The sequence below is a fragment of the Rhinoraja longicauda genome, chromosome 20, assembly GCF_053455715.1.
Source record: "Rhinoraja longicauda isolate Sanriku21f chromosome 20, sRhiLon1.1, whole genome shotgun sequence".
Classification (NCBI taxonomy): domain Eukaryota; kingdom Metazoa; phylum Chordata; class Chondrichthyes; order Rajiformes; family Arhynchobatidae; genus Rhinoraja; species Rhinoraja longicauda.
The window spans coordinates 13,395,538-13,406,370 of record NC_135972.1 but is presented as its reverse complement, the minus strand read 5'-3'; the positions used below and the strand labels follow the sequence as shown (position 1 = coordinate 13,406,370).

General features: G+C 39.6%; 1 protein-coding gene across 5 annotated transcripts in view; it reads left to right on the top strand.

Annotated features, from left to right (window-relative positions):
• Positions 1–241: 241 nt before the first annotated feature.
• The window catches only part of caprin2 (caprin family member 2), a 49,879-nt gene continuing 39,287 nt past the window's right edge, over positions 242–10,833 (top strand). For 4 of the 5 annotated variants that reach the window (XM_078416976.1, XM_078416974.1, XM_078416973.1 and 1 more), the window contains exons 1-7: positions 242–636; positions 1,688–1,747; positions 4,542–4,628; positions 5,725–5,963; positions 7,366–7,448; positions 7,598–7,747; positions 10,020–10,066. In XM_078416976.1, the coding sequence (XP_078273102.1) occupies positions 424–636; positions 1,688–1,747; positions 4,542–4,628; positions 5,725–5,963; positions 7,366–7,448; positions 7,598–7,747; positions 10,020–10,066 (879 nt within the window). In that variant the 5' untranslated portion in view covers positions 242–423. Of the gene's footprint in view, positions 637–1,687; positions 1,748–3,679; positions 3,795–4,541; positions 4,629–5,724; positions 5,964–7,365; positions 7,449–7,597; positions 7,748–10,019; positions 10,067–10,833 lie in introns of those variants that run through there. The other variant, XM_078416975.1, reaches the window with a different exon arrangement.

Here is a 10,833-nt window from a genome sequence, read left to right as displayed (position 1 = left end):
CGAAGTTTTACTTGTGTATGTGCATTTTAATTATAATGGAAAAGATTAACGTTATTTGCAACAACAACAAAAAAGACAACTGGCAAACTAGTATTTAGTGTATATTGCGCGAAAGGAGAGAGAAGGAAAAAAAGGGACGTCTAACAGCCAAGTGTGAGTTTGCGTGGTCGTATTGGTTTGATTGGGACGCCGGGGCACGCAGTGGGACGTGGTGTCGGCGAAATTGATGGTGTTGGGTGAAGATAAAAGCGGCTGCGAGCGGAGGGGGCGTCGCAGTGCCTGGGACGACAGCTGCAACAACATCAGCATCACCATCATCTACACGCCCTCCGTCTACCGCGGTGTTGCCGCTTCGTTTTTCCCTGTGTGTGTGTGTAGCTATTTTGTCCGCATTGTCCCCGGTGCAAGGAAGGAGCAGTAGCGATGAAGATGAAGGCCGAGAAGAGGTCCCCTTCCAGCGGCGGCAGCGTTGGAGGAGGTGGAGGAGGAGGAGGAGGCACTGCCGCCGGGTCCCCCCAAGGTCCGTTTATTCAAGCTTTGGCGGCGGCGAGTAGCCAATATCAGGCTTACGAGACGTACTTGGAAAATGGCATGATCTGCCTCAAGCATAAAATCAGAAACATAGAGAAGAGGAAGGTAATGAATGTCCAGTAGCCAATATGCGTCCCTTTGTATGTAGCTCTGTATCTGATGCCATCTGCCTATAATTCTGCAGTGTCAGATTCTGCATTCCAGCTGCAACGCATTCATTCACACAGACAGCCAGGACGCCATCGGTGCAAAGATTAAACTTCTGAACTTGTACATTTTGTAAATGTCCCCCCCCCCCCCCCCCCCCCCCCCCCCCTCCCCCCTCCCCTCCACCTGTGTCAATGGCTTTGCAAAAATCCCCCTATAAATTCTGTGCAAGTTTGAAACCTATTATATTTCTATCCAAATTTTAAATGTCTGTTTTTGCCTTCAATTTATCCGCTGTCCACTGGGCAAAGCCCAATCTTGCGCATAAACGGATAACTATCCGTTATCCCCCTTCCCAACAATAAACGTGAAATACCCGAGGAGGTTGAAAATAGCGACAAGCCGTTGGAACGCTGGCCCTAGACTTTAAAACGTTAATTACTAGTTATCTAAGTGTAAAATTAATTTGGGTTTTGTAGAGAGAACGTCAACAATTGCCATTGAGTGGTTTTGATTTGATTTTTGGACGTAATTTGTATACATGTTTCTCTGTACCTCCCCGCCCCCATGTTTTGTCATCCTCTTACTGCCGAATTGTTTAAAAGATATAAAACGCGATAGTATTTGGGTGTAGGGTGGGGTTGGCAGGAATTAACGAGGCATCGTTGAGGGGAGTGGGGAGATTGTCACTTTTAAACTATCACAATAATTAAATTTATTCTTCCAAGCTGATTAATATTGTAAATGATACTTGCAATTAGGCCTTTGTCCCGTTACCTGTCACACAGGAATAGACTTGATCTTTCCTGTTGAAGATATACTTTAAAGTAAATCCTAACCACAAACACAAAGTTAAAGCAAAACGTGCTGTTTTAGCCAATGCATCCATGGAAATATTAAAGTGCAGGGGGCATAGCAATATTATGTTATATATATATACACAGTTTATTGAATATCTGACTCCTTTGGATTCTATTACTATGTGTGATCATTGGGTCAATTTTTTAAGGCAAAACTAGATGACTACAAAGAACGCTTAAAACAGGGAGAACTTAATCAAGACCAGTTGGTGAGTAGTTTGGCATTGCTTCATTCTTTGTGATTTGTGCTGTTAGTTTCCATAATGTTTTCTAATTGTAAGCCTGAAGAGGCCAATCTGTTACTACTAATTCTCTCGACTTTTTCTAGTCCAGTTTGCATCATCTACTCCATGTACTTTAATTTTATTTTTCTTCAGGCTTGCTTTGGATGTTTTGTCAGCCTGAGCCATTAATGTGAAGTAAGCATTTGAAGGTCACTTGATAACAAGTTGTAACAATTCCAGCTGTTTGGCCCACTGCTTCAAAGGTGGTGGAGACGCCAGGCTGCTCTCCCTGCTCATTCCCAAAGTCCTGAATTAATAATTAATTGATGATAATAAAAATTTTGATCACTTAAATGGAAAGTGCAAGTGCCATCACTAGCTGTGAATTTGCTGCGAAATGGTGCAGGATGCTAAGACCCACATGTAAAATTAGTCAAGTGGCAACGATTATTCTATGACTGTGTGGATTTCTCCTTTCCACCTGCCAGAAACTTATTGAAGATTCTGTTTCCCATTCCAATAACTGTTTAATTAGCTTTTTAATTAAAAAAAATATATAGTGAAGTCCCAAGGAATTTTATTCAAAGCTTAATCAAATGCATTAAATGCAATAAAAGCATTTTGAAAACCCACAATATAAGAATTCAAGTTGGCATGCTGTTGTAATGTACTTAAAAAAAAATGGTTAGACAGGTACATGGATAGGGCAGGTTTGGAGGGATATGGGCCAAATGCTGGCAGATAGGATTAGTGCAGCTGGGACATGTTGGCTGGTGTGGACAAGTTGGGCCACAGGGCCTTTTTCCATGCTGTGTCACTCTATAACTCTAACGGGGGGGGGGGGGGGGGGGGGGGGGGGGGGGGGGGGAGGGGAGGGGGGGAGGGGGGGGGGGGGGGGGGGGGGGGGGAGGGAGGGGGGGGAGGGGGAGGGGAGGAAGAGAGATTGGGATATGAAATGCTGAACTTTGAGTAACCTACTGAATAAGTGTTGGAAAACAGAAACTAGAAATGGAGAAAGCCCTTGTAATTTGATGTATAGCTGAAGGAGGAGTGGTGATGTTTCTGTGATGCAGGTAGGTAGTGGGACAAACGTATTTGTTGGAAGCTTTAAAAACGGGCTCCAAGACTGTTAACAATCTGATTTGGTCTCCTGGCTGAAGGAAAGAAATGGTAACATGGGGAAATTCATTATCATTGAACACCTGGATATGAGATGAGCTGCAAGCTAGTTGTCATGAGCACAAGTGCAGAGCCTATGTTTCCAGACAGTGCTACAGTGGGATAGAGTAGATTGGGGTTATTGAAGAGAGATGTGAGACTGGAGGTAAAGGAGTCCAGTGAATACCTTGCTCTTCTGTTTGTTACAACTTCTCTATCCATTGCACACAGAGACCTTGCTAGACTTCCTCTCTGTAACTTTAATCTTTCAGCTTTCCCTTTTTAAATGGGGCCCTTGGCTCACCAATTAGACCACATTTTATCCACCTTGCATGATTCTGCATTTGCTTTTTATAAAATTTATAGAGGGCTTGAGGATTTTCTTTTGCTGTTATAAACCTGCTTGTTTGGGTGCCTTTGCATTTTTGGCAATCAAATCATTGGCATTTCATTAAAGAAACAAAACAGCAACATTTATGCTTTGTTCTTGTAGCAGCCCCTCTATGTGGTCCAGTTGTTTGTTCTTTCTAGCAGAAGTTATGTAAAATAAAACTGATCAATGACCTTCACATGTTGGCATGCCAATCTGAATGCATGATTTGTCAAAGGGTATTTTCTTGCAGTGTATAAATGATTCTTTAAAGCTAGAGTCAAATGATATACTGTCTATGGAATTGTTGCTTTTGAAAACTAACCCTAATCTTGTGCATTCTGCTAATTTCAAACCATCTGGTTGCACTGAACTCTATAATCAGTGACCAAAAATACTTAGTGAAGAAATGCGGATGCTGGTTTATACCAAAGATATAAAAGGATGGGTGACGTTTTAAGACGGGACCCTTCTTCAGACTTAAAATATTTAATGGATGGAAACGCAAGTATAAATTTAATCTTGTGTTGTGAGTGTCCAATCTTCCATGTTCTTCAACCTGGAATTGTATGATGCAGGAAGGGGTGATAAATGGGAAAGCAGGTGGAGAACTAGCAGATAAATTGTGTTGCACTAATGATGTGCTGCAACACTTTATTATATGGTGCGGCTTCTGGAATGGGCTAAAGATAATAACAAAATTGCAAGAATAAAAGATACAATGCTGGAGTAACTCAGCAGGTCAGGCAGCATCTCTGGAGAAAGTGGATAAGTGATGTTTTGAGTCGGGAACCTTCTCCGACCCAAAATGTCACCTATACTCTTTTGCCAGAGTTGCTGTCTGACCTGCTGAGTTACTTTAGTGTCTGCAGTTCCTTGTTTTTATATTGTTTGTACATGTGATGCTGTCTCAGTCTTGTTTAGATATTGTTCTTAGTTTGTTTCTGAGAATTTTGTAAGCATTACTGCAAAACAAAGATGAGGGTTCTGGAGAAGCTAAAGAATTTACTTCCACTGGCTTCATTAAATTGGCATTTTCTATTCTGCCAGTAAATGTTATTTTAAGGATTAGAATCGTGATTGCAAATGTGGATGTGAATGTTTTTTGATAACCACCTGGTCAATAATCTGATTATTGAATGTATTGGGTAGGGAAAAATAAAAAAATTGCAATCAATAATTAAGAAAGGCAGTCTTGGATTTAAACATCTTGACACCAAGACAGTGATGCACAAATGTTGTGTTTCGTAGGAAGCTGTAGAGAAATATGAAGAAGTAATACACAATCTAGAATTTGCCAAGGAGCTACAAAAAACATTTTCTGCACTCAACCAAGAGGTAAGATCTCCTGGTTTGATAATACTTCAAGTGATTATAGCACAAAGTTACTGAAATGTTGGGTTGAAATATGCCTCTTAAAGTGGCTCCTTGCTATTGGAAGCTAAAATTTTGGCATTCGTGAGAAGCAGATGAAACATTATTTTGCTGAACTAGTATTGCTGCTAATTCCTTGAGTATAGTGGTCTAGTCAAATCCTCATTGGTTTCAATGACAATAAATTATCTGGCAGTCTGGACTATTGTGCAACCTTTCATTTTAAATACAAATGCAGCCATGACTTGGACAATTGTGCTGTCTGAATGCTGGCAGTGCAGTTTTAGAACCAGCATTTGCATTCATTTAGTTTAAAACAATTGACAATCTTTCTTCCACATGTGCACTTTTTAAAGAATGGTTCTCAATTTTCATTACTTTCCCTTCTAACTGTTGAAGGTTCCTTATGGTCCACAGTGGCTGTCAATTGCATTGCTTTGACCAGGCAGCACTTGCTTCTGATTGAAAGTTGTTGGCCATCCTGTTCACTTCTCGGATATCAAATTGAGTCCTGTTTTCTGTGTGTCCAATAAATACAAAAATTCTATTTTGGCTATTTAATGTTATTTTTCTTTCCTCAATCGATCACTGGATTTGCCTCCGTAAAATGACACTTGCACTAATTCAATTTGGGATTGAATGGGTTTGGATATATTTGGCCCTGGTGTAAATCTCCATTCTTGACTGGCCTGATTGTGATTAGTTCTAGGAGCAGAATGAAGCCATTTGGTCCTTCAACTCTACTCTGCCATTCAACCATGGCTGATCTGTCTTTCCCATTGAACACCATTCTTCTGCTTTCTCCCCATAACCCCTGACACTCTTACTAATCAAGAATCTGTCAATCTCTGCCTAAAAATATCCATTGACATGACCTCCACAGCTTTCTGTGGTATTAAATCCCATCTCTGACTAAAGAAATTCATCCTTGTCTCCTTCCTTTAATTCTGAGGCTATGGCCTCTGGTCCTAGACTCTTCCACCTAAAGGTGAGCACCACCAGGCTTTGGCTAAGCTTGAATTCTCGACCTGCCATTTATAGAGTTTATCTTTTGAAACAGCTGCTAAAAGCACAACGGAAAACTCTGCGACGTGAACAAATTTTGAGGATTGAAATGGAGAAGAAGCATCTGTATACCACATTGCATATTAAATATGTACTGGACAACTTCAACCAGGAACATGTTCAAAATGACTTCAGAGAAGGCCTTAATGGTGCATTTATTATTTCTCGAAAGGAAATTGGGTACCTGAAGGATTTCTGTAAACTTGTCTGCCCTGAAAAGAATGATAATGCATCGTAAGTAGTAGTATTCAGTTTCTATTTTTGGTGATTTGATTCGTTCTTGATTACAATAACTAGTAGCCTGGTTTTTGCCACAAAAAAAATGCAGGTGCTTCCCCTTGAACCACTGCAGTCCTTAAGTTCTTCAGGAATGCTCTTAAGTAAACCATTCTAAAGTTTGACCTTTAATGATCTAATGGTATTCGTGAGTTCCTTCATCTGTATTCAGTTTTGAGGTAGTGGTGTACATTTGAACAGTTTCTAGGTGAGCTTAAACTTTGACTAGAGGCTGCCTTGTAATGTTGAAGGTCAACTGAGCACTGACATGGTGGGGAATCCCATTTACCAATTGACAATGCTAAGTAGTGAAAATCAATAAAATTCTACTTGCATTTAAATTATAAATTACTGTGCTCTGTGGTTGGGCAGAATACCATGGTTGTATAAAATCCCAATTGTGGGCAGTTTTAGGCTTAAAACATTGAGTAACTTTGGTGTGGTGCTTTGTGGATTAAATCCAGGTGATTACAACCAATTATGCATTCTTAATTATTGGAGGTGATTTGCGAACTGAAACTATTCTTGCAGTTTAGAGATGCAGGGTGGAAATGGGCCCCATGGCCCAGAGTCTGCACTGACCAGCGATCGCCTGTACACTTGTTCTAACCTACACACTTGAGATAATTTACAGAAGTCAATTAGTCTACAAACCTGCACGTCTTTGGAATATGGGAAGAAACCCATGCAGTCACTGGAAGAATGTTCAAACTCCATACAGACAACACATATAGTTAGGATTGAGTCTGGGACACAGGCACTGTAAGGCAGCAACTCTACCACTGTGCCATTCCAAGTGGTTGTTGGGGGGGGGGGGGGGGGAGAGAGACGGGACCAGAAGGATGGTGATATCTACATTTTTAACATAGTTAAGTGAAATTCTGAACTCTACCAATTCACTTTCTCAATCCAGAGATTGATGACATCTTTGTTACTCCATCCTGCATCCTTTTGCTTGTGTGGAGTTGGGGCACATTGGCCATCATCTAAATACCACCCTTCTAGGAGATGAAGTTTATTTTGTTGCAGTCAGGACTTTGGGACAACAGGACAGCCATACATAACTTGCCCTTGTTAGTCCTTCTCCTCCAAGCAACCTTGTATTAAAATTGGGAATCTCCTGCCAGTCCTTGGTTGCATCTTTTGTGTTCTCCTGAGAGAATTTCTAAAGGCTTCTAAATGAAGCGATTAATGTAAATTGGTTTGGTTTTGATTTGACAGTCACTGAATGTGCACTACTTTTGTTTTGCCTGAATGCATGATAATTCTGGTCTATCTCGTCCAGTACAAGTTTCCCAACTGCCAATGGGACAGAAATGTATACTAATACAGAGTCCTGGTGTTCTTTGTCTCTCTTTAGTGTTGAAGATCAAATGGAATTGGTGTCAAATCAGATGTGGGACCTATTGGAAGGAGTGGACAAGATAGTGGTTGGAAGCACCTGTAAGTTGATGGCCTCCAAAATAAATTTGGATGACTTTAATAGATTTTAAGAACTAAATCTAGGATTTATTTTGGTTTTGCAAAAGGCTCTTGAGCAATTCTAATTGTTTGAATTTTGGCCCATCTTGGTGAAACTGTTTCTTTTCTAGATAAACATTTGAAGGAGACAATAAGCAAACTTCTGAAGTGTTCCTACTTTGACAATATTCCAGTACCTCACAATGGGTTGCAGGAAGCTGATAAAATCCAAGAGGTGCAAATAACCTCCAAACCTCAGATGCCGTCCTCAAAAGAATCCGGTAGGTGACATCTTGCCAAAAAAAGCTTCCCCCCTGGCTGAGTTTGAGGTTATGACTGGTATGTTTAACCATCCATTAGTGTACTGTCAAATAGTTGAAATTTATATGGAGAGTGTTAAATTAGCATAGCAGGACAATTTAAAAAGTTTCAGACTACCTGGAGAAAATGAAATTTACCAACAATTGACCTTCTATTCTTGCACTAAATATAGCATTTGAGGACTAGCTATGGGAAAATTAAATTGTGGAATTATGTGGCTGAGTAAGGCTCAAAGTAAGTGCCTACCTCTTACCAAATCTCTCCATTAATTTGCTAAATTATAAACATGCCAACACTACAGTTACAATCAATTTTGGTTTTCTTTCCTAGTGGATTAAACTCCAGGATGGCCTCCTGAGGAGAAATCTTGGTTTAATCTGGTGTTTACTTTCTGTTTGTGCAGGTACATTTTCAATTTGCAGGCATATATTGACACTCCAGGGTGATGTACCATGGGATTTTCCGGGATAGTCCTAGACAATTCATTTGGAGGTATTGAATATTAATGGTTCCTTCTCAGGCTAGGAGATGCATGACCAGCCATCTTGCCTTCTGGTAATGGGGGGCATTATTATTTTAAATTGGTTGTTGCATTATAGAACCCAAATGGTGGGTTGATGTCTTGCAGAAGCATTGCTAGTGGTGACAGAAGAGGAAGGGGGGGGGGGGGGAGAGGAGGATAGAATAACATAGTCTAGACACCTTGAGGACATTGAATGTAATAACACAGTTGTATCTTGACTGAACATTTATCATTCAACTGTTCAATTATTATCCAAATGTGCGACTTCACCCATGCTGGGTTCAGTTCCACTTTCTCCCCTCCCCACTACTTTGCATAGGTGAAGGTGCACTTTAGGATAAGAAATGAACACTTGAATGATAAGTGCAACACTTTTGCAAGACAACCATTTTGGTTCTATAATGCAACAACAAATTTAAAACCAGAATGCCCCCTATTACCAGAAGGTGAGATGCCTGGTCATGCATCTCCTAGCTTTCAAAGGAACCACAAATATTAAAGTCACTTGGTTTTGCTCTAAAGATCTGGAGAGTTTTATTTGTACTCATGTGGAAGTAGAATATAATCTCCAAATGGAGCTTTATTCTGTCATTGCTGTGCTTGTTTGATCTTTGCCATTTGACTTGTACTGACATAATTTTGATGTAAGTGGACCACCTCAAGGTTTCAGCTTTATCGTGTTGTGTTTGGCCCCATATGTTTAGGTAAGTTTATTTATTGTCACGTGTACAGAGGTACAGTAGAATGAGAAGTTTTAATGTTAACCAGTCAGAGAAAAGACTATACATGAATTCGATAGAGCCATCTATAGTGTACAGATACTGTGGATGGCTCGATTGTATAATCAGTAAATCGGAGTTTTGATGTGAATTGGCCTAATTCTGCTCCTATCAGTTATGGTTACAGGAAATGAAATCAAAGTCGCATGCAAAAATTCTCTGCATGCTTGAGTTGCAGCCAAATTAAACATGACTATTACAAGTGAATTAACTGGACATCCTATGAACTAATGCAGTGCAAATAGCAATGTAGACACGGGATGAAGATGTGTAGGCATAGGAATCACTGGTTTGGTGATTCAGTGTTTCATTGCAGATTTATTATTGATGACAAACTAAAGATTTAGGCTTTTGAGTTTTGTCTCAACATTGAGTATTATCCTTTGCATCTTTCATAATTTGCATCGCGCTTTGACAACATGTTTGCCATTTAATTTAAACTAGTTAAAACAGCAGCTCTAATTTTAACCTTTTACAGCTGTTTTGACTTTCTCTTTTAAAAAATGATGCAGTTGAATTTTAACACAAATGTGGCATAGTTTAAAAATGGCAAATTTATTTTCCATTTTGGATGGAGAAGAATAGAAAGATTGAATCGTGCTTTTAAGTGCAAGCCCTTGGATTGCTGCATATTACTGACTAAATTACTTGTATACAAGTAAAGAGTTTACCGGTTGCTTATAGTGGTAAATGCCCAAACCAGTGATTCCTATTCTTGCAAACCAGTGCATCATGAATTACCTCAAGATTGCAGTCATGTTTCAGACCACTTTGTCACAGCACATTTTTCACATGGAAAGTGAGTAAAAATTGTGCTTGGCATTTTCTTGATGACTGCCATAATTGAAGCTGCTAAGTAAGTGTGGCTTAATTACTTAATTCAATTATTGGATCTATAATCATGGTTCATTACCTTTCTCTCCATTGCAGAATCTGACTTGCACTTTTTGTGTTCGAGTGACATGCAGCCAAGAGAGGTAAGATGACCTTTGGTTAAAAAGGTTGGTTTTGTATTGCATTGGTTTTGTTAAAAAAGCATTTGTTATTTTAACTCTTCCCATATTGGATTTCACATTTATTCAAGCTTTTATTGTAAATTGTAACATCTTTCTGCATTGTTTTCCTGAATGCCTTGGCTGCTCAATTTAAGGTGCACATTTAGCACTTTTCTGTTTTTTAGGAGACAGCAAAATGGGTATGCAGTGCCCTCCATAATGTTTAGGACAAAGACCCATCATTTATTTATTTGCCTCTGCACTCCACAATTTGAGATTTGTAATAGGAAAAAAAATCGCATGTGGTTAAAGTGCACATTGTCAAATTTTAATAAGGGCCATTTTTATACATTTTGGTTTCATAATGTAGAAATTACAGCAGTGTTTATACATAGTCCCCCCCTGTCCCCCCCATTTGGAGGGCACTCCAAATGAAAATCAAAACCGCAGGCACTTGTTTTAAATGTCCAAATTTTGAAAATACTCGGGTTAGGCAGCTTTACAGATTGAGTTAACTTTTCAGGTCAAAGGTTCTTTATCTGTATGGGGCAAAGAGGAACATTAATTGCAGAGAAAGTTGGTGGCAGTGGAGAAGTATAGTGTTTAATTGTCATGAGTACAGACAACAGAACAATGAAATTCATACTTGCAGCATTTTAATAGGCCAGTAAATACAAAATGCACCATATTCACTTGAAAATAAATACCCATCATACTACAAAAACTAAGCTCTTGAACACCACACAACA